At 28.5% G+C, this 24,781-nt stretch overlaps 4 protein-coding genes across 4 annotated transcripts; 1 reads left to right on the forward strand and 3 right to left on the reverse strand.

Annotated features, from left to right (window-relative positions):
• Window positions 1-1,587: 1,587 nt before the first annotated feature.
• On the reverse strand, window positions 1,588-4,913 carry LOC100162576 (pre-mRNA 3' end processing protein WDR33). The gene has a single exon (XM_001952794.5). It carries the CDS (start codon window positions 4,627-4,629, stop codon window positions 2,347-2,349), a length of 2,283 nt encoding a protein of 760 aa, XP_001952829.1. The 5' UTR covers window positions 4,630-4,913; the 3' UTR covers window positions 1,588-2,346.
• Window positions 4,914-5,988: 1,075 nt separating this feature from the next.
• Window positions 5,989-10,317, reverse strand: LOC100160552 (D-2-hydroxyglutarate dehydrogenase, mitochondrial). The gene is made up of 7 exons (XM_008183236.2): window positions 9,561-10,317; window positions 9,305-9,502; window positions 8,745-8,938; window positions 8,500-8,668; window positions 6,716-7,002; window positions 6,461-6,629; window positions 5,989-6,382 (listed from the first exon to the last, which is right to left on the reverse strand). Exons 1-7 carry the CDS (start codon window positions 9,781-9,783, stop codon window positions 6,117-6,119), a joined length of 1,506 nt encoding a protein of 501 aa, XP_008181458.1. The 5' UTR covers window positions 9,784-10,317; the 3' UTR covers window positions 5,989-6,116.
• On the forward strand, window positions 10,287-17,229 carry Prpf18 (PRP18 pre-mRNA processing factor 18 homolog). The gene is given in 5 exon segments (NM_001204926.1): window positions 10,287-10,393; window positions 10,678-10,976; window positions 12,152-12,272; window positions 16,221-16,393; window positions 16,460-17,229. Coding segments are annotated over 4 exon segments (1,026 nt in total). The 5' UTR covers window positions 10,287-10,393; window positions 10,678-10,913; the 3' UTR covers window positions 17,129-17,229.
• P5cr (pyrroline 5-carboyxlate reductase) lies at window positions 17,154-20,069 on the reverse strand. Its single transcript, NM_001162385.1, is given in 7 exon segments — window positions 17,154-17,305; window positions 17,381-17,592; window positions 17,684-17,835; window positions 18,427-18,502; window positions 18,875-19,026; window positions 19,117-19,212; window positions 19,652-20,069. Coding segments are annotated over 7 exon segments (855 nt in total). The 5' UTR covers window positions 19,752-20,069; the 3' UTR covers window positions 17,154-17,238.
• Between the last annotated feature and the right edge of the window lie 4,712 nt (window positions 20,070-24,781).

Raw genomic sequence — 24,781 nt, forward strand, 5'->3', positions numbered from 1 at the left:
ATTTCTTATTAAATAATATTGTATTATTAAATTCAATATTATTAGTCAATAATAAACTTTAAAAAAAAATTTGGGGAAAAATGTCCACATCAAAAATATATCGGGGGGGGGGGGAAATATCCTACTACACCGAAAACAATTAGGGCCCCTGATAAACTGCACAATGAACATTGAACAGCCATAGAAAAAATATTACCGCTAAGTCACAACTTGATTTTCTGTAACGATATTAGTGACCTTACTTATTTTTTCATCCGCCGAGCGTTTAGAAGTAAAGCAACTTGCATCAAAATAGCTAGTAATTTTCCTTTAATAGACATAGTAATAAATTGTGAAAATGTAGAATAGACAATAAAGTTAAAGTTAATATTTCAAAAGACACCGACCGTATAATAGTAAGTAATAGAACTACACGGACCTACAGTAGAAAACACGAGTACAAAAGAGTAAAGACGAATCATGGTGATAACTAAATATTATAAGTTATGACAAATAATAAGCAATCGACATTTCAAGTTTTCAAACAACTAATGACTTGGGGCTGTTGGTATAAAAAAAAATACGTAATATTGTAAAATATACCTACCAATCGCACTATTGCCCGTATGGGCCAATGTTGAAGTGTGAATGGGAAAGTGTAGAGCTAGTTGTTATTGAGAATTCTCAAAGATCGAGTGGGATAATTTCCATATTATATTTTGTGTAAACAACTAAATATTAATAATAATAATAATAATATCATAGTTCCTAGATATGAGTCTAGATAATAATATAGTCATGTCATATAAACACGTATAAACATATACGTATAACACGTATATCCCGACAATCAGTGGAAATTTACATTTGATAATTTGTTTTTAGAAAAAAATAGAATAAAATTTAATGCATTATAGAATATACTTAATTATAAATTGTTATAAATATTGAAAAAAGTTCATGGGGGGTTCATCAATCCCCCTCATCTCCCCGTTTGACGGCCACTGACAAGGGATCGGTCGAGGCACGTTTTTATAATTGTATATTTACTATTTAGTTGATTAAATATTTAAGTAAAAATGTGTTAAATACAAACAGTCCGCTGACGCCTATAATATGAAGTATTCCCCACATAAAATTAGTACACTAATTGCTCCGATCAAAATTTAAAATGAATACCATAATTCTTCAATTAATAATATGTAGTTTACATTTAACGAAGTTTGACAAGGTAAATCTGCTAGCATTCTTTAATTTGTCAAGGGAAACCTGTTTAAGTTACCTACTTATAATAAAATAACTGGTTTAATTATTAATAAAATTAAAAATAAAAACATACCATAAGCACATAAAACCAGGGGATAGCTTTTCTGGCAGCTAGTAACGATTTTTTATTCAGGCCAATCAACTTTTAACTATATTATTAATAAAATAATATTCTTTTCTTTGTTAAAACATGAAGTCGTCATGCTCAAACATGGAAATATACATTTTTTCATACCTACTGATCATTTTAAATAACAAATTTATATAAGTTATTTACAGTATTTTCAGTGGCATAGACATGATTTCTGAAAGGGAAAGGGGATCAAAAAAAAGAAAACGACATAGCTTAATGGGAAAATCCCTCACCCTCTCAAAACTTTTTACTTAGTAAAATATTTTACAATAAGGAACAATGAATATAATTTGAATAGATTCAAAATTCACATCAAACACAATATGGATGATTAATCACTCCAAAGCCAATGGGGGTTAGGTTAGGGTTAGGTTCATTAGGTCTGATTCCCATGTCCTCCCTTGTATACGCCACTGAGCCTTTTACACTATGACAAGGAGACATAATATATACCTATGGTCAAACGTTGTTGTTTTTTTTTTGGGAGGGGAGAGGAATTTAACTCCAAGTGGGCTTTATCTGAAAAATAAATTGGATACAGATTGCTACATTAACTGGGAAATCCAATGTATTAAAAGTAATTACATGCAGCAATATTTTTTTTTTTTAGAAAACGGGAACAGGATTAAAATATGAAATTTTAGTAGATATATAATTATTATTTTCTCTTTTTCTTTTTCAAATTTTTAAAAGTAAATGCTTTGAAGGTGCTTATACAATATAACAATAATAATTTATGAACAACAATAGTCGGACAAAAAATGTTACATTGAACATTACTTTTTGGTTAATATTCTAAAAAAAAAAAATATATACATAAAATAATTATATGCATCTATCTACCTATGATAAGGAAATTATTTTATATTTTATATGCAAAACATGAACAAGTATTTTACAATATTTTATAAATTGAATATTACCGTGTAATAATTTTATATTTCAACTCAGTACCCACTCAGAAAAATTCACATATTGTTATAATTTTGAGGTGGTCTTTGTGAATTTGATCTGTAAGTGGATGGCCTTGAAAAAGTGGAGTCCATTAAATTAGGTGGCGGACCATTTCGCATGCCATTTTGATTGTTTCCATATTGTCGAGATGGCCTATTATTTTGTGTATTGTTATTGTAAGGATGTGACTTATTGTAATAAGATCTCGGTTGTTGATTGTATCCGGTTGCGTTTGATGGTTGATTTATAACTGGTCTATTAAAATTATCGTTAGAAGCTGTTTGAAAATTAGTAGAAGAACCATAATTTGGATTAAAATTATTATTGACTCTAAGATCAATATCTTGATTCATAGGAAAGTTGACATTTACATTATTAACGAATTGATTTCTGCGTAAGTCTTGATCTTTTTGAAGGTGTTTGGCAGCGTATGAATAAATTGGATCTTTGTTGCTTTCAAAAGATAGATGTTGTCGTACTTCTGGAATCGCACCAGAATGAAGAAGACGCATTAATGATTCTCGACCTTCCCTAATTGCATTTGCTAATGGTGAATTTTGATCTACTTTAATCATTTGTCCATAAACAAGGAGAGATTCTGGCTTTAATTCACTTGCTGGTCTAGATCCTGGTATCAAATCCATTAAACTTTCAACAACATTATTGACTACATCACTATCAGGGCCAAGATTTTCTTCGGTATCATCTTCAATAATTTCATCATTAGTCTTATATTCATTCCAAAACTTTTGGAAATTTTTAGGAATAGGTTTGGAGTAAGGAATTTTCTTAATTTGTCGAACTCTAGTTGTTTCTTCAGTAGAAGCAATATCTAAAAGTGGTATGGTATTATTGTCAACTAATGTTTTATTAGAATCTTCTTCATCAATGTCTTCTAAACCCATTCCAGGAATAGTAGATTGAGCATCAGCACACATATTATCTGTTTTTAACATGTTAGAAACTGTATTTACTGAGTGATATTTTCCAGTCATTTTATCTCCAGGTCTATTTCGGGTCCAAAACTTACAAGTGTAATCATTTGAACCAGAACACAAAACCTCACCTAATGGATGCCAAGCTAATGACCAAACAATACTATCATGAGCTTGATCAACAGATCCAACAAATTTATCAACACCCACATTCCAAAATAATATAGCACCATCAGAACCACCACTGCAAAATAAGTTTTCATGATATGGATGCCAAGCTATAGTACTAGCTTCTTTTTTGTGACCTCTGAATGTTTGAACTTCATGGGAAAGATTTCTAATATCAAATAATTTTAACAAGTGATCTCTGGATGCAGACACAACCCAATTACCATTGGCATTCCATTTAACGTCCATAACTGTACTTTTATGAGCGTGTAAAGTGGCTAATGACTGACCAGTTTTTGGGTCCCACAGTTTAATTGGCTGTTGATTATCTTTACTACCAGAAATTAAAAGACCTTTATGCGGATGCCAATCAATGCATTTTACATCCGCGCCGTGTCCTCTAAGTATCTTTTCTTCTCTGTTAGTAAAAAAATCCCAAATACGTATGGTTCCATCATCTGAACAAGTTGCGAATTTATCATCTGATTGGCTAAAACTAATACCTCTAACAGCTTCATTATGCGCCTGAAACATCTTGACGTTATTCATATTTGATTGCCAATATTTAATGAAACCAGTATGGTCACCAGTGGTCATCCAATTACCATTATGAGACCATACCATTGAACGAACAGGTGAGTCATGTGCTTGCAAAATAGTTTCAAAATTGAACGTTAGCCCATTCCATAGAGTAAATTCTCCGCTGGACGCACCAGTTATTAAACGTCTACCTTCAGGTGTCCATGCTAAACAAAATACAGGACATCGTACTTTATTAGTAACAGTTTTGACAAAAGCAGTAGTAACTGAATTTACAGAATTATCCACATAACACTGTGGAGGTAAAAGTTGAGGTGTATATAATATATCTGGCTGTAAAAATGGTCGATCTCTGAAATCTCGTTGCCAAATACGATTTTGAAGCATCCGAATTAGTGATGCATTATAATCCACAGTTTTACGGAGACCTGATTTCCTCAAACGTTTGCCATCGAAATCTACATCAAGTGGTGGCGCACTTTTATTTAGTTGATGCCTTGGTGGTCCACCCAAACTCGGGCCACGGATGTGTAAAGGTATAGGACCTTGAAACCTGTAGTTTGTCGGAATGAATGTATTTGTTGAAGGCGGCGGAATCGAAAAATTTATTGGAGGTGGAGGTACCAAGAAAGAAGTATCCACGGTAATGGACATATTTGTTAACGGTTTAATATAAAATATTACTAAATCTAAGAATTAAAATATGTCATTACCATAGTGGCTACTTCCAAGTCCGATACGAAATAAATATTTTACGTAGGTAGATCTAATAACAAAACACAAATAAAAAATCACTAAACACACTACAAATGGGCGGCGGCACGAAACTTCACTTAATATTCACTATGATTTAAGATAATATTTTACACATCAATCAGGTATACACCGTCAGAATCAGGATGAAGATTGAAGCACAAGCCATGCAAAACAACTCACGAATGCACGATGCATCCCTAATCTCTATGAAGAGTGACATGGATTAAAAAATCAGATAGTATTTTATTCCATGTATTTTATCAACTTTAACTGTAATCAAGATCAACCATGGACCACAGAAATACAGAATATATTCTGTGTATGGACCACGGATATAGATAGTACTATCTACTATCTATAGCCGTGGTATGGACTACTATTGCTAATTAAAGATATTTTAAAACTTTAAATGGCTATCTTTCTGTTTTTTTCTCTAAAGTTCCCATTTGGTAACACAATGAAACTATCGAGCAAAGTTAATTAATAAAAGCTATACATGTAGTAGAACAAGTCTTGTACACAAATACATAGATATTTAATATTTGTGTTTAATTTCTACAGTAGATTACCCAAATATATAATTGTAAAGGTATTTTAGTATTTAATTACTATTGAGTATTTGAGTAGACCCCACATGGGGAAAGAGTTCTGAACACCACTGCCTATTTGAAGTAACATTAATATTAACATCTCACAAAGCATTTTTCTTTTAATTAATAATTTCAATCTGACAATAGGAGTAAGATGCGTGTATAACTTTAGGATGGTTTTTCATGTATTTGTTGTATTAGTTAAGTAATTTTACCAGAAATAATGTACAACTATTAATTTTATGGCTCCATATTTTTTGAAAATTAAAATAAAGAAAACTTTTGTACTTATTAACTTAATTTTTATCTTCTTTATTAATTACACTGGTTTTATGAAAAATTATTTAATTTATAAAATAAACTTATATGTTACATAATTATATGAACTAATTGAAGGTAAGGTAACTTTTTACAGACATTGAACAATGGATGTATATTGTAGATAAATCATACAATTTCTTGAATATATGCACTAATGTTAATTTACTACTTACCCACAGATAGCCTAAATATCCATGTCTCGTGAATTGCCTAAATATTACTTCTTAAAACATGATACATCAGAGCATCTTTTAACTTGCTTTTTGTGACTGAAATGTGATACTCAATATAAGTTATAACTTATAACTATAAGTACTAGTTTATACCATAAAAAAGTAAAGAACAATCAGTTTTAAAAATATATATATTTAATATCTTGATAAATTAAAAGGTTGACAATATAAATCACCTAAAAACTAATAAAATTATCTACACTAATACCTATAAATATTTGTTTAAATATAAGTTTGAAACTCAATTATTCTCATCTTGCAGAAAAATTTTGTATGGATTTAATATTTTCTTTGGATCAATAGTATTTTTTAATTTTTTCATTAGATCTATTTCCAAATTGGATTTTGAATATTTTAAATATTTACTTTTAAAAAATCCAATTCCATGTTCAGCACTTATACTTCCTTTGTATTTACTAGTCCATTCATACACATAAGGTTCAATGGCCGAAGCTATTTCAACATTATGTTCAATTGTAGCCACATTTAAATGTAAATTTCCATCACCTACAAATACAAATATGATACAATATAAAATACAAATTAGATTATCAAATTAAAATATAATAAATACTTAATTATTACCTAAATGTCCATAGCCACAAACAGCTTTAACATCTAAATTTTCTAAACGTTTCCTTATTTCAGGCACAATCTCATAAAATAACTCATGAGGTAAAGTTATATCATATTTATAGACATATCCATATCTTAATAAACTTTCAGGAATATTTTCTCTTATTTTCCATAAATTCTAAACATTTTCAATTTTCTAAATAAAATTATTTACTTTAACGTTCATTTGTTTATTATTATATTCTCTCTATAGTTATTCATTACTTGAATTAGTGATGGTTGGTCTGCTACAGTAGCATCTAAAATTAAGTCTTCATCCAGAGCTTTTTCTAAAAATTCTTGAATGGAATGACTGATATAAATATTATCACCTGATAATTCTACAAGAACGTAAAATTTCAGATTGTCATTTATTGGACACTTAATGCCAATATTTTTTTGCACACTTTTTATTGCTACAGCGTCCATTAGTTCAAATGATGAAAGACTGGCAGAAAATTCTTTTCGTACTAACGAGAAGAAACTTAATACTTTACCAAATGATTCTAAGCCTGTAAATAAATCATAATGAACACAATCAGGTATGTCATTAGGGACAAGTAAGTTATGTGTTCTTTTTGGGTTGCAAAAATAAATAAATAATATAATTATTTAAAATATATCAGAAAATTGCACCATATATTACTTATAATTAAATTAATTTAATAAACAACATTTAATATAATAAACAAAAGAGAGTGTAAATAAATTATAATGCCTATGCCGACGCGCAATGGTGTCAAAATTAATTTGCTTAAAACAATTTAACAATTATAACACGGGTTGCGTATTTCGACATTTTTTAATTTTTACACTGTACAAAATTTAATGTGCACAGCGATTGTGTGCACTACTGCATCTCTATAATACACACCGATATCGTTCGGTCGCGGACAACCGCCCAGCTGTTTGGCCATCGAAATAACCCAATCCAAATATTATATTATCTTAATAATATTCTGAATTTGTTTTTTTATTTTTAAAAATAATCTTAATAACACAATAAGTACTTAGTTGTGTTATTATGATATATGTTTTCAATTTTTCTTGAGTTTGGGTAGGTAGTGCACGTGCACTTTTGCACATATACACAAGCCGCCACTGTATAAGAGGCAAGTTTTGTTTTATTATTTTATATTAGAGTATGTTATAACTATATCTATAAGAAGTTACAATAAGTTAAATATTCTGAATTTTAATCAAATATGTACATAAACATCTAATATAAAAAAATTTAATATTTAAAAATTTGATGATAATGTATGCATAGTTGATACTAAGTGGACGTTATGTTAATTTACAAAATAATGTAAAATTTTAGTTTAAATTATGCTGCCCGCCCAAATATTTTTAAAAATTAAGTAATTTTACCTGTAGGTCATTTTTTCTTATAGCATAACAACCTAATTAAGATGCTGTCAGCGCACTATTTGTTTTCTCTCTCTGGCTCACATGCAACATAGACAAAATGCATTCATGCAAAATAATTTTTTCTATGTGTTTAAGTAATTTTAGAGTAAAATCACCCATGACAAAAAAGATAGAGAATAATACTTTTGAGGGAATGACATATCGATTTGTCTAAATATTGTCTCAAAACAATTTAAACATCATTTAAATTTACAAAATTTTTTATTTATTTTGAAAGTCGAATACAAAGTCAAATAATAATAAAATATAAAATTGATATGTATATGTATATATATATATATATATATATGTCATTCCCTCAAAAATATTATTCTCTATATTTTATGTAATAGGTGACTTACTCTAAGATTACTTAAGCGCATAGAAAAAATGATTTTGTGTAAATGTGTTTTGTCTATGTTGCGCGTGGGCCAGAGAGAGAAAACGAATAGTGTGCTGACATCCTCTTTTATTTTTTTACATTGTGTCTGAAGGGCTGTGTTAAAGTTAAAGTTTTCACTTTAGGGAAGAAAATATCTGGTAACAGGCCTGAACATAATACATTTAAAAATAAGACAAATATAGAAATTTTAACTCACCAATAAATGATACATTAACAAATTTTGGGGTGTTTGGACATTGAATAGCAATTTTTGTGATAACTCCCAATGTTCCTTCAGAACCAATAAACAAATGTTTCAAATGATATCCTGTATTGTCTTTTTTCAATGTATTAAGACAATCTAATATTTGTCCATCAGCCAAAACCTAAATGTCATAAATTAACAATGTAGTTATACCTAATTTATAATAATTTAAATAGAATAAGCATAAAGGAAACTACCGCTTGTAATCCCAATACGCTTCCGTGTAGACTTCCATATTTAATTAATCTTAAACCTCCAGCATTAGTTGCTAAATTACCTCCAATCTGACAAGTGCCTTTAGCACCCAAATCAAATGGCATTATAAACCCTTCGCTTTGAACATAGTTCATCAAATTTTCTAATACACATCCAGCCTGGCATACCAAAACACCTAAATAAAAAGATTTGATAAAATCTAACTTAATGTCAATCAATATGTAGGTACCTAGTAAGTACCTCCTAGTTACATAATTGGATAAAACGTGAACAAAAATTAATTATATTCCTTAAATTGTTAAACAGATTTGAAAAATATAAGAATATGAACATAAAATATTTGAGAAATAAGAAGATACAGATAGGTACCTACAGAACTATTAATTGAATTTCAGAAAATTTTAACTTATAATGATAAACCTCCAAATAGTCCAAATTAATGTTAGTGCAATTTTACCCACATTAATTACACAAAAAGTTTAAATAGGTAGTATACATATTAATTTAATAAGTATAATTTTGATGACATATTTATATTTACCTGATAATTTATTAAAGCTAATAATTGAATTCATTGCAGAAGTGGATAAAATTACTTCATCAAAAACTGGAACACTACCTCCAACAAGACCGGTATTGCCACCTTGAACACAGACTGCTATATTGCGCTTATAACAATATTTGAGAATTGAGGATACTTGTTCAGTTGTTTTCGGTTTAAGCACATACTTACTGAAACCTATAGTTACAACTTATCCATTATTAAAATAATATTCATTGAGATTTTAAATATTTACCAGAAACAGATTTTAACCAATCTTCATTGTAAGATTTTACTTCTTCACCAGTAATAAAATTGTTAACACCTAAAAGGTTTTTGAAATATTCAATATCTGTAAAGTCTACCGTACCATATGATCCTCTTTTTAAATTAGGAAATCTATCTTTAGTTAACTGAACATTTTTATACAATGCAGCCTTAGTATAAAACTTGCGAACATTAAAGAAATTAAATGTCATTTTAGTATTAAATTAATCAATTTGAAAACAATGAAATTAATTATGAAACAATAGTTATTTAATCAGTTTTAAGTCTGTTTACCATACTTTTTTTAATTTAATTTTATTAAATCCGGATAGTGCAATGCAATTATTATAAAAAAATTAAATTTATATTTGCTAATCGTTTTTCATTATTGGGCTATAACAATTTTAAGTAGCGGATTTATCAGATTTATTTAGAATACGCTATACGCTGTAGCCATAAAATATATTATCGAAGTAGCTTATTGTTCGTAAAACGTGGGCATATTATGAACTTTATAAGTAAATTTAGTAATCACTGTTCTCTGAGATAACGTTTGACGCATTTGAACCACGGACTTAGATATACTAAGTATATCTTAGTCCGTGATTTGAACTAAAAGAAAACTAATTAACGTAATTGGCGATTGAAATTGATAAGATGTAACGGGGACGCTGTGTATCATTTATATGCATCGAGGTGTATAAACTAATAAACTATACTATATAGTTTATATACCTCGATGCTATTTACTATACAATTAACATCAGATTACAGATTTATTATAGTTCACCAAGCAACAAGTAACAACCACGGCGATAGTATCTTTAATCAGGGGTACGAAACTCTGTGAATTGGCCGAATCGGGCGATTGTAGCCTTGGACACGGTCTCCAGGGGGGCGTGGCATACGTAATCTATGATAAAAGTAAACAGTGGAAACAACCCGACCACGCGCAGAATACCCTACATATTAGGCGGAAACGGTTTTTCAATACGGGTATAACATCATATCAGTGTTATGGAAACAGTTTCATTGTTCGGACTTCAGATCATAGGTAAACACTTCACCCATCAGCTGATCGAGTTTCGCTTCTATATTGTTCTATGCTTTAATCATGGCAACAACTATGCTATCTTTAATCATGCATTATAACAGTTATAGATAATTATTATCTATATCCATAGAAAAGATGTCTCTGTTAAGTTTATCTTAATTTGAGATAGGTATAAACTATATACCTAGAATCTTGATTTTTATTCATACTTCTCACTAGTCACTTCTTAGTTATTAGTTTCAAGTCAATCTATTACAAAATAGTATTTAATTGAATTCCAATTATACTATGGATTTGTTAAAAGCTGAAATTGAAAAGAAAAGAAAACAATTAGAAGATGCTAATTTACTTGTAAGTAATATTTACATAAAATATATAATAGTGTAGGTACAGCATACTTAATGAATTTATGTATAGTTCGGTCGATATCCACTTTTACATGGAAAGTTTTCCGAAGTCAATGAAATTTGTACAGGTGTCTAGAGGTACTCAAGGATGCCTATCCTAAGTTTTCGACCTGGAGTTCTCTGTGCTAACTTAGGGAGAGGTGCAAATATCTAAAATATTTCAGACTTTTTTCAGTTTTTCGATTATATCTTGTAAACTAATCATATTTTTTATTCTATAGGACTCAACAAAGTTGTAGAACATTCAATCTGCTTAAATTTGGTTGGTAAAAGCAAAAAGATAGTTTTTTAAACGCATTTCATATGTTAAAATGAGACATATTCACTTTTGGTGAAGGGAAAGTGGTGGTGAGGGAGAGTTAGATGTTTCTAGATGTTGATATTGATGAGTGATTGACATAATTAAAATGGAAATAATGGTGTTAAATAGTAATAAATCCAAAACCTTCATTACAGCTATTTTTTTACATTTTAAAAACTTTGCCTGATTGATTGGCTGTATCTTAGTTAATTTTTCATCTAAAAATTAGTTTTACTAACCAAATTTTAGCAAATTTAATGTCCTACAACTTTGTTAAGTCCTATAGGATACAAAACATGATTAGTTTACAAGATATAAGCCTCCACCCCCCTAAATTAGTACAGGTTCCTCCAGGTTGAAAATTTAGGTCAGACTTCCTAGAGCAGCGTTTCCCAAACCATGGGTTGCAAAATTTTTTTGATGGGTCGCGACTCGCGGTTATGATTACGCTTATTTAAGTATTTTTGTATTTTTTTGTAATTTATTTTATTTATTTATTATCAAGTATGGTATTTTATCAAATAACAATGATAAAATTAATAATAATAAAATTATTATTTATTTATGGCATACTTGATTTTTTTTTTTAGCAGAGGGTTGCGCACCCAATAAAGATTAAATTTATGGGTCGCCATTGCAAAAAGTTTGAGAAACACTGTCCTAGAGTACCCCTAGACAACCTGTACAAATTCCATTAATTTCAGAATACTTCCCAAATACTGCTACCCGGGGAATTTTTCATTATATCGACTGGACAAGTTCATACATTTTAAAGAAAAAGTTTGCAATATTTTGATATTTATAATTATATTTTGTAGAATCCAAATAGAAAATTCTTTAAAAGATCTGATTTATTAAACAAAGAACGAGAAGAATACTTGAAAAAAAGTACTGTAAAAATTGAAGGTCTTGAAAATCCAGTTGAAAAACAATCATCAGGTTAGTATTAAATTCTTATGTAACATAAAATATGTTAATAATATTATATAGAATATAGCTGTAATCACAGGCGTGCACAGACCTATGTGGCAGGGGGGGGGGGGGCAATCTAATGGTGGTTAAGATAGATACTTAAAACAAAAAACAATTTAAGTATTTACTACATACTTTAATTCACTTACTGGCAAGCCCGGATTAAGGGGGGGGGGGCTTGAAAGTTAAAATTTATTTAGGGGCCTTTTGTCCATTACTTTTTCCGTTATAGGCTACGTAACACTAAATAAATCACCAAAAAAAAAATCAATGATTATTTAGCAAGAATAAAAGCTTGTAAATTATAATTTATAAATAAAGTGATACATTAATACATTATTCATTATTTATTGCTATGTGCCTATATGCCTAATATGTTTTAAATGAGGCCCTTGTACGAAAAAAAAAAAATATTAAATAATATACAATGTGTTCCAGGGTGAAGTGACCGGCCAACGTCATATGAAAGTATACCAAAAATGATGAAGAAATACCCTTTAAAGATTGAATCTAACTTTTTATTTTTTTAGTTATGAGCAATTAACTTATTTTTATCAAAATCATGCGTATCACGCATTTGTTTATGTATCTTCAAAACTTTTCAAAATTTTGACGTAGGTAATTTTATTTTTATTTTAAAGCTATTTAATTGTCCTATCAAATGACATATGCAATTAAACCAGAAATGTGCTAATTATTTTTATTAAATTTAAAAAAAGAGAAAAAGTTGGCAAAAATTAGTATTTTTAAAAGGAAATTGTACATTATTTTAAATAATTTATTATTAACTATGAGTTTTTGTTTTTTGTATTATAACAACTAAAATTTACCGAATAGTATAAAATTAAACGAATGACGACCAATTAACCGACTCAATACTAGGAAAACTAAGATTGTGGCGATTAACAGGAATATATTATGAAAACCAAACTTTCAAGGTATTCTAGGTATGTTTATGTGTTATTCAGTATAATTTAGCAGAATAATAAAAAAAAAAACCCATACCAAGTAATCAATTATTTGGAATAATACACAATTTCCTTTAAAAAATGCTAATTTTTGCCAACATTTTCTACTTTTTTAATTTAATAAAAATAATTAGTGCATTTCTAGTTCAATTGCGTATTTTGGAGTGTTGATAGGACAATTAAATAGCTTTAAAATAAAAAAAAAAAATACATAAAAATGTTAAAAACTTTTGAAAATACATAAGCAAATGTGTGATATGTATGATTTTGATAAAAAAAGTTTGCCCATAACTTAAAAAATAAAAAAGTTAGACCCAATCTTTAAAGGCTATTTCTTTATCATTTTTGGTATACTTTTATATGACGCCGGCTGGTCACTTCACCCCGGAACACATTATATACATAGATATTTTTTTTTTCGTACAAGGGCCTCATTTAAAACTTTGGCTGCTGGGCCTCAAAATGTCTTAATCCGGGCTTGCTTACTGGTACCCACTAATTAGCTATAAAATAAAAATAAAAGTAAATATTTTTTTGTTCAAAATCTAATAAGAAATATAATTATAGTCAACATAGTTTTGAATCTTCAATACTTACATACATTTTCACAATCTGTAATGTTAATATATTAAATTTTACTATGAATTCTACAGTTCATGATTCCATTCTTCAGTTATTTTTCCTAATATTTAAAATTACTACATACAATATCATTGTTGATGAAAATAGTGTAACTTTTCTTTTTTTCCATACATTTTTAGTTGGTTATCTGTAATTTTATAAATGGTAGGTATAAGTATTCAGGGTATATGCATAAAAAAAATTGATGAACATTGATGATATAATGATATTATAATAAACAAGCAAAATACGTACAATTAAAGTTTATTAGTATGACAAGTTTTAGTCAATATAATTCCAATTATTCATATTTCAAAATTTGAAAGAACATAATATCATTAGAGCAATATTCAATGTAATAATAAATAGTTATTAATTAGTAGTTTCTGTTTCAATTAGTTTTTGATTTTATGTAAAAATATTATATGTTAAGACAAATTATAAAAAAAAAATTGCTTATTTTTGCATATTTTGGTAAATAAAATGCATATTTTACAATTTTACAATTGTTGCATTTAAATCCTAGCCATTAGACATTTGACTGGTAGTCAACATTCCAATTATATAATGTGGACGCAGCATTTAATACTTTTGATGCCATATACAAATTGGTTCTTGACTTTGTTCCTAATTATAAATTCACTAATTCAAAATTCCCGCCATGGTTTAATAAGCAATAAACAAGTATTTTGTTCTTCTCTTCTGATTTCTCTGATGATCATTTTAATCTTGATACTACCTTGTTAGGTATCAAGTCCTTTTGACTTACCTAATAATGTTAACTTTATTGTTGCAAATGTTCATAAACACTTATCTAACATGCACGGTAACTGGACAGTTGAACCAGATGGTTTATCCAGTGAATACTTTTGTCAATTAAAAAATGTTATAGCTTTCCCTCTCTGACTCTTTTTAAGCATTTATTTTAAGAAGGAATCTTCCCTTCTATGTTTAAGTTCAGCTCGGTTATCCCTATACACAAGTCTGGTGAACTGTCCAATGTTTTCAACTATCGTCTGATTTCCATACCATCACATTTTTCCATAATGTTTGAATCACTGGTCTTGCATTGTAAGACACCTATAATTTAGTCGTTAACAAATATATATACCAATTTTTTAATTTGAAATTACAGGTAATTGTCATTTACACTGAATTCAATAAGGCATTTGATTCAGTTAATCACAATGCCCTAGTCCAGGTCCTCAATGTATCTGAAATTGGTGAACCTCTCCTGTCATAATTCTCGTCTTACCTCTCTTACCGTTACCAATGGGTTAAATTGTTTGGAGTAAAATTGAATGTCTATCTTGCTACATCCAGTGTTCCTCAAGGAGGACACCTATCACCGCTCCTGTTCTCGCTATTTATTAATAGTGTATTAAGTGTTCTTTTCAATAGCTGTATTTTATGTTTTGCAGATGATATTAAGCTCTGCTCTCATATTTTCCTCCTTAGATGACTGTATTTTGTCTTTCAGAGTGATTTTTTTTGTTCACTGAGTGGTTCAATTTACTAGGGTTATCCCTAATGTTTCTAAATGTAAGACCATGACTTTTGAAAGGATTCAGTCCCCTGTCATATACGCATATCATCTCGGACTTAATGCTATCCCATGCTCTAATGGCTGTGTAACTGATCTAGGTTTTATTCATAGTAGTGATCTTGATCCGAGACCCCACATTGAACATATTTGTTGTTAGACTTTTAAAACTCTGGGGTTTGTATTAAGATTATCTAGGGACGTTCGGTTAGGTTATTAATATAAAAGAGTCTTCTGACTTGCTTTTCTTAATTTGTTTTAGAGTACCTCAACATCACTCCCATTGTGTTGCTCCTTTTTATGGTCCTTTCGCCTCCACTAATTATCTGAAAAATAAACCTATTGGACGTATGTTACCAATGTTGACCCTTCGTGTCTTCTATACCTACAAATTACTGTCTAGCTATTAATTTTAATATTTATATCATAAATTATACAATTAATGTGTATATATGTATAATGTGCATTTATATATAATGTGTATTTATGTTCTAAAAGGTTTATCCCGTATATTTTATAAAATAAAATAACTAAAATTGTTATTCTTCATTAATTTTGTCTAAATTTGAAAACAAAATGTCTAAACAAAAATACATTTAAATATTTTTTAGATTTTTTGATTTTAGACTTTCATTATGAATAACTTTCTATTAAGTTTTTAATACTTATCTAAAAAAATTTAACATTTGATACATTAAATACATAATATGCAAATTTTGTCAAAATGTAAACTTAAGATTATAAAAAAAAAAAAACTTAATAATTGTTTAACAATAAATGTAGGTAGTGGTGATGAAAGTAATAGTTCTACATCTGAGAAACATACCTTATCAAGAAAAGAAGTAATTCGTAGGTTGAGAGATCGCGGTGAACCTATTACACTGTTTGGAGAATCAGAACTAGATTCTTTTAAAAGACTGCGTAGAAGTGAACTTGCTGAACCAGAGTCGAATAAGGTATGTTACCAATTTTTGATTATATTAATTATTTCTGTACTTTTACACAAAATATGTTGTGCTTAGGGTTTCAGAAATGATTTTCAAGAAGCACTAGAAAAAGTCGATCAAGACTATTTAGATAAGCTTATGACAAATAAGGCACCTGAAAAAACTTACACAGAGTTGGAAAGCATGGAAGAAGCAATGGCAACTTATGAAACCATTCAATCTAAAGCTGGTATTTTAGGAAGAAGACGTGATCGATCCCAAGATATGGAAATTATTTTACAGCTTTTACAATTGTTATTGAAAATGTGGGAGGTTCAACTTAACGCTAGATCTGTTAAAGAAAAAGCTAGTACAAAAGGAAAGTTAGCGTTAGCTACTTACAATCAAACCCTAATTTACTTGAAACCATTATTAAGAAAACTAAAAAACAGCAGTTTACCTGATGATATTTTGGATAGTCTTACACTTATTACAAAACACATGCTGGAAAAGGATTATTTAAGAGCTAGTGATGCATATTTGGAAATGGCTATTGGTAACGCTCCATGGCCTATTGGAGTTACTATGGTTGGTATTCACGCTCGTACGGGTCGAGAAAAGATTTTCTCAAAAAATGTAGCACATGTACTAAATGATGAAACACAAAGGAAATACATTCAAGCCTTGAAACGTTTAATGACTAAATGTCAACTATTTTTCCCAACTGATCCATCTAGATGTGTTGAATATGCCCCAGACACATAAAATATTATTATTATCAAAACAAAAATATTTTTCATGCTGTATTATATTTATATTTTACTATTATAATTACATTACTAATCATAGACCATTATAAAATGCAATCATGACTATTATTTTTTTTCTCCCATTTCTTTTGATCTATTGGTAGCTGCTTCAACTGCATCCATCATGGAAAATCTATTTGAAGCATTACAAATAATAATTGTGTATCTTAAAGAAATAATCAGTTGGATTACAAAATAACATTTTTACCTAACACCTCCTTTTTCTAAAGCATGTAAAGCTGCAATTGTTGATCCCCCAGCAGATGTTACCATATCCTTAAGTTGGCCAGTATGTTTTCCTGTTTCTAAAACCATACGACTTCCTCCTACTATAGCACTAGCTGCTAAACGTACAGCTAAGTCACGCGGAATGCCTTGTTTTACACCACCATCGGCCAATGCTTCAATTATAAGAAATGCCTAAACAATTATATTTAATCTGCATCATTTATAGATAAAAAATAATTAATCATATATTATAGAAACATATTTTTAAATTTGGAATGCTTACATAAGCAGGACCAGAACCCGAAATAGCTCCAGCTGCATTCGTTAAGGATTCTGGTATAACTTCTACACCCCCTACGGCACTCATTAAGAATTTAACTTTTGGCAAAGTTACAGAAATTTCCTCCAAGTTAGCATCACTTAGATGAGAAATTACTAAAACAATATATTAAAAACAGATAACATTTTAAATTGTTAGTGACCATCTTATTTTAATATAACAATAATTGATTAATTATTAACTATGAATTTGCCAGTCATACAAATATAATCAATATGGTGTGTTCAATTATATTAATTTGTGCTTCAAACCAACCTAGTTTAATTTTATTGTGAAATCTATACATAAACGCACGTTTAAATAGCAGTGATGCCTTATGAAATTTAAATTGACAGTTCAAATAACTTGAATGACCCAGTACAGTGTACACTGAATATTTTTTTTATGCATAGCTATACTATTTTAAATAGCAAACAATTGCCATGTAATAATGCAGTAAGCCATATATTTTTTTTAACCACCTACACATTTTAAGAGGCAATCCAATTAAATCCCTACACCAAAGTATAAGACTGCTATAGTGAATAATATGGTGGGTTCGGCACAGCTTGGTACTCATAACCATTAGTGGATTTGCGGGGGGGAGGGGGAGGTCCAGTGGGTCTGGATAATAAAGTAACAAGAATTTGGGCAGGCTTAAAGATGCTGCAAACCTTTCATTTTGTAAAATATTGGTTTAAACAAACCTGAAAATCCTTCTCCGATAAGACTAGGTGTATTTGGAATAACTTTGAATAAAACGCTAGGGTTTACCTTGAATGACTAAAATAAAAAAATAAAATGATTAGTGATTACAGTTCTTTCAACACTTATTAATCAAGAATAACCAAGACTATACAATATCCTATACATAATATCAGATAAATAATATTTAAGGAGCTATAAGTACCTACCTTAAAAGTTGACAAAATTAAAATAAGTTAAGTGCATATTTTATGTATCAGATTATAGAAATGCTATATCAATCAAATGAACATTTTTTTTTCTGATAATATGTATTTATTAGAAACATAGTAAATGTATGAAAAAAAGAAGCTATATAATATTTTTAAATATGAATAACAATCGATAAAATAACTTAGATTGAAATACATAATAGTTTTATTTGTTCAAATTTTAATTTCAATTCCTTACCTCTTGTAATATATCTAGTGGTATTCCAGCCATAATTGATATTAAAATATTTAAGGAACCAAAAACTGTTGTAAATAATTCTGATACGACCTTTGGGAAATATTGGGGTTTTGTTGCTAAAAATACTATTTTAGTATTACAAAACACAGCATCTGAAAAATAGATGTATAAAAAGCCAAATTATAATAAACGTTATCTAAACATCATAAACGTAGTATTTAGAGCTGTTACTATAAACCTACTATTATCAGTTGTTACAGCAGCACCAATATCTCTCCATACTTTTTTATTATTTTCTGAAGGTGATGATACAATTAAATTTTCCGCTTTACATACACCTTTAAAAAAAATCATTAATATGTCATTACATTATTTTTATTATAAAACACAGTAGGTCTAACAAATAAATAAGAAATGTTTTCTAGTTGGCAAATTTTAGCTCATTTTGAGATCCTATAGAAAATAAAATGTACTAATAGGTAGATTGTATAGGTACAATAAGAAAAAAAATAATGTGAAAGAAAATTAAATAGGTACTAATAATAAAAAAAATTGATTGGTGACATTTCTGAATTATTTATTAGTAGCTAGTTAATAATTTTTATTTTAAAGCATATTTTTTTTATTTTTATAATAAATTTACAATCTATACTAAGCATAATAAGTACATGTGAAAAGAGACTGAAAACATGATATGCTTGATTAAGAAGTCACCACTTGTGACTATTTGCTTGAGGGGAAAACTTTAAACTAACTAAAATTATTTAGCAAATTTACCTTTCTTGATAAAAGCAAGTCCAATAGCTTGAGCCATATTTCCAGACCCTATGAAACCGATTTCATATATTTTATGAGGATCATAGTTGGACGTGGACATTTTTTGAGAAGAAATATTTTTTAAGGGTTTTTAAAATTAAAATGTTTATAAAATTACTGTCAGTACAACCAAGTAATTAATTGAAAATATAAAATATATAATGACAATGTACCGAGGTGCTCAAGTGAGTGCTGACTACTGAGTACAAGAGTACAAGACACAAGTGTGAGATGTAAATTAGTCAAAAAGTAACTAGGTAGTAGTAAAAATCAGTGACCAATGACCAAGTAACAGTATAATATTGTAATATTATTAGTACCAATAGTACCAATTACATTATATTATTTTATAATAAAATATAATGTCAATGTTAATTTTTAACCAATGGTCAATGGATTGATAATTAATACACATCATAATATAATAGTATATGATGTTATAGGCTAGATAACGAATCACTGATAACGCATTTCATTCTACTCCACGATGTAGAGCAGATTTCTCTTAATCTCTTAATCCCTAACACTTCTCTGCATCGTGAATCGTGATTCTACCACAGAATAAATTATTTTAAATTACAATAAATTTAATAAATAATATTATTCTGTAATTCTACCTTAGACAATAAAAAAAAAACATAATATAAAATACAGTAATATCCAGGGTTCAAGCCTTCGAGGGTTGTTATGTTTAAGACACAATGTTTTACACAACTTGTTTTAAACGTTTTGTTCGTTGTTTAAAACGAATAAAACATATGTTTAAAACAGTGTAAAATCCAAGTGAATGTTGTGTTTTTTTTAGTTTATAATTAACAATAAATAATAATAGATATCCTTCAGAAAAAAGTATTAAACAATTATATATAAAATTCCGGAAAAATAATCCCCCGAAAAAAAATTCCCAGACTACAATATTACTCACAAATCACAACCACATGCAAATGGTTGAACAAATATATTTTTTAAATGTTAATTAGTATCTATAATTACCAATTACCATTTACCACATTATTAATATTTAATTACAAATACGTATATTATATTATATTATATTATTAAAAAATTATAAATTATAAATAATATTTTGTATTAAATTACGATAATATTATATTATGTGTAATTCAACTTAATTAACTTAACAACTTCACAAATATATCATATAAAAATATTTCGAATAATCCATACGTCAAATAAAAATGTAGTATACAAAAATATTATACAAAATATAGGCAAGGGTTAAAGTGAGGGTGACGCAAGGGGACTCAGTCTCCCAACTGTGGACGGCGGTTTGATAGCGTCCCCCTTAACAAATTTGGATTTTATACATTAGATATTAGTACATTACCCATACATAAAATTATGTATGGAACTCTTAAGATTATATGGAGATTTGAGACATTAGTCCCCTCTGGAATTTTTTCCCATTTTAAGCCCTGAATATAGGTAATAATAATAATTATCAAACAATAATTTATTGAATGTAGGCACAAGGCCGGTGGAGAAAATTTGCGGAATCGTGTTGATTTTAATAACCACTGATATACATACACGACTCCGCAAATTTAATATATATATACACGATTCCGCATAATTTTAAATGCAACGTTGCCATTCCGAAAACAAAATCTATATTATTGTAAGGGCTGAGTCACACTTGAGTGATTTTGGCGCGCGATACGCATACGACGGTGGCACCTGGTACGCGCGTTAAAATAAAGCGTGGTACTCGGGCGATACACGCGCGTTTTCACAGCGCGTCAAAATCGCTCTAGTGTACTCGTATAATGAAATAACGATATAACGAAAATTTCGATAGATAATATAAAAATGTCGTTATTTCCGTTGTTTAAATAAGTTTCCGCAACATAACGAATTAAACGTATACGAGTTTGTTTCAGCTATATTATTATGCGATAAGATAATGTTCATGTCATCGTCGTTTATAAGATTAGATTTTAATACATTTCTTATTTTCTTATATAAATATAATATGTATAAGAAATTTGGATTACACTTATGACAGCACGATAATCGATTATAAAAAAAAAAATATGTTATTATGTATATAATAAAAAAGAATAAATTTTAATTAATTAATAAATAACATTTAAACTGCGCTTTTGAAAATAAAACTTTCAGAAAACTAGATTTTAGTTTAAATTTAATTTACAACTTGTTTTTTTCGTATGACATCAATATTATCAAATACCAATTGTTAAAAGTCCATCAATTATATTTTGCAGATAAAGTATTAGATAAATGTCAATTATGTTACACAATAAAAACCTATGGCTACAGCCTACAAGTATTATATATAAAAATATAATACACAATTATTTCTAATAATGAAAAAAAGAAAATGACTTAGAGAAACAGAACGCATTGAAACTATTATTAGGGCATATGATAAGTATAAATCTTGTAAGTCCCAAGATCATTTATTATATTATTTATCAGTTATCACCAACTGGCCATACCTACTTATCAAGGTAAATCATTATATTTCATATTATATATATTTTTAAAATTATTATACTCATTATTATTTTTAACTTGCATATTAAAATTTTTATTTACATACATCATATATTTTATATATTATTAAAACTTTTATTTTTATATATATATTAAATTTGCGGAGTCGTGTATGTATACCAGTGGCTATTAAAATCAACACGATTCTGCAAACTTTGCGGAATCGTGTTATAGCCCACAAGGCACATTACACTTCAGTGGCGTGGCGAACTTGTGGCACAATAATTTATATTATTAATTATAAATACTTATATAAATAATTACGTATTTACGTAAATGGTAACATGAGAATGATTGGCTTAGTGCCTTAGTCTTAGTGTGTACTTAATACATTATTTACTATATGTGAAATGCCCCTAGTCTCCAGGACACTAACCACCCTTGTCCCTTTTAGTTGAGGCACGTGCCTCAAATATAGTCCTTCGTCACGCCACTGTTACACTTCATAATATATTATCGTAATTTAAAACAAAATATTATTTATAATATATAATTTTTTTAATAATATAATATAATATTATATAAGTATTTGTAATTAAATATTAATACTGTGGTAAATGGTAATTATAGATACCTACTAATAATTCATGTTTAAAAATATTTGTTTATGTTGCATTTGGTTGTGAGTAATATTGTAGTTTGGGGATTTTTTTTCCGATTACCTTATTACCTCCTTCATTTTAATTTTTTTTTAATTTTATTGTATTGAATAAATTACCAAATTTAAATTGTTTTTACTTATTTGTTAATATCATAGACTTATAAACTTATAGTTCTTACTTCTTTGGTTAATATAATCATATCATAATATAATGTCCACATAAAACATTCATTCAGAAAATATTTCAAATACCTACTTTTAAGATTTAAAATAAGTAATAAATAAACAGTGAAGAGACATACTAGTATATAATAGTTACTAGTACATTGCATCTCAGCATATAATACTCCGGGCCCACGAGAGTCCATATGTCAGAACGCGTCCGTCACTGCGCATCGGCACGTTGCCGAATAGTGGGAATGGCATCATGGTGGGAGAAAACAGACGTCACGTATTACTATATGAATGCGCGGTTTACGTATGGACTCTCGTGGGCCGGAGTATAGGTAAGTAAATTACATATTAAATTTGATTGAAATTCAGTTATTTTAAATATATTGTTTAATACACAAACAATTTATTTTATTTAAAACATCGTTTTAAACAGTTTACAACAAAAAAAAACAGTTTTTTTTGTTTTTTTTTTAAAAAAAATACACTAACTCTTGACTTATATCTAAGATTCTACTAATGGCTAAATATAGATACTTCGTAGTTCGTAGTACCTAGTATTTAGTCATAATTCTAGTATGCATTATTCAACCTTAAATCATAATCCTATACTATTATCTAATTATACTATAATCTTTATGACTATTATACACGGCTGAGAGCATAGAGTATAATATAATACAGAGTGATTCACTAACGATTTAACTGACACAATAATAATAATGATAATAATAATAATAGACATAATAGGTTCTATTATGTCTATACTGTATGGTAATAATTAATATTAATTATGCTTACTCCTATTCGCGTCTTAAGATAAAATGTATCGTAGCCATAGATAGACAGAACTACCGTCACAGTATAAAGAGTAACTCTTTTTATACTGTGCTACTGTACGTGTTGTTCTATATTATTATGTCCATGATCCTAACCGTTTTCCGCTTTTTTCCCTTAATCGTGATAAAGTATACCTAATAATGAATTTCTGTTTTTTATACCAAAGCCAAAGTGTAATAACTAATATTTTCAAATAGGTACTTTTTATTTATTTATTTACTTATTTATTTTTACACCATAGTTTTGAGCAATACAAATTATTATTTTTTCAAATGAGAATCATTTTTACTGTAAATTATTAATCAGACGATTTGTTTGTGACTATTAAATCAAAAATATAATCAAAAATCGAAGTAATTACTAACTTCAAAGTTATTAGCTTGATATATATCATATGTGGCATACCAATATACAATGAAGGTACAATCAAGGTGTATTGATAAGGTGTCGTCACTTGTTTAAAAACTTGATTGAAAATTTTACTACAGATAGTCGTCACCACCGGGAGCGCTATATGTCCTAAAGAGGCCGAAAAACGAACACTAGTACACCAAAACTATAGAAAATTTAAAATATATTATGATTTAAGGAATAAAATTCAAAATTTTTCATTGCATAATGACTTCTATGATCTAAATTATTTGTATACATGTATTTAAATACTTTCTTTTTATCAAATACAGTCATTAATATTATTAAATATTGTCATTTTTAAATTTCCTACCTATTCCAAAAAAATATATGAAAAATGTAAGAGTTACCTATTGGTAATTCACTAAATTATCATACATAATTATTTCAGAGTGTTATAATTAACAAATAATAATTCATAATTACATGGACATGAAAAGGGAGTGCCAGAGGGGGCTTAGACCACTCTGAGCCATCTTAAGGCCTCTCTAAGATAGGTAATATGTACATAATTTTAACACTACATATTT

This window comes from Acyrthosiphon pisum, chromosome A2 (assembly GCF_005508785.2).
Source record: "Acyrthosiphon pisum isolate AL4f chromosome A2, pea_aphid_22Mar2018_4r6ur, whole genome shotgun sequence".
Lineage (NCBI taxonomy): Eukaryota > Metazoa > Arthropoda > Insecta > Hemiptera > Aphididae > Acyrthosiphon > Acyrthosiphon pisum.

What these genes read in the sequence shown, in the direction of transcription:
- LOC100162576 (XM_001952794.5), bottom strand. Translation starts at nt 4,629, where the DNA reads ATGTCCATTACCGTGGATACTTCTTTCTTGGTACCTCCACCTCCAATA.
- LOC100160552 (XM_008183236.2), bottom strand. Translation starts at nt 9,783, where the DNA reads ATGACATTTAATTTCTTTAATGTTCGCAAGTTTTATACTAAGGCTGCA. An exon ending in TGTTAATGTATCATTTATTG is followed by an intron (nt 7,003 to 8,499) that starts GTGAGTTAAAAT and finishes ATTTATTTACAG; the next exon opens with GCTTAGAATCATTTGGTAAA. An exon ending in ACCAACCATCACTAATTCAA is followed by an intron (nt 6,630 to 6,715) that starts GTAATGAATAAC and finishes GAAAATGTTTAG; the next exon opens with AATTTATGGAAAATAAGAGA.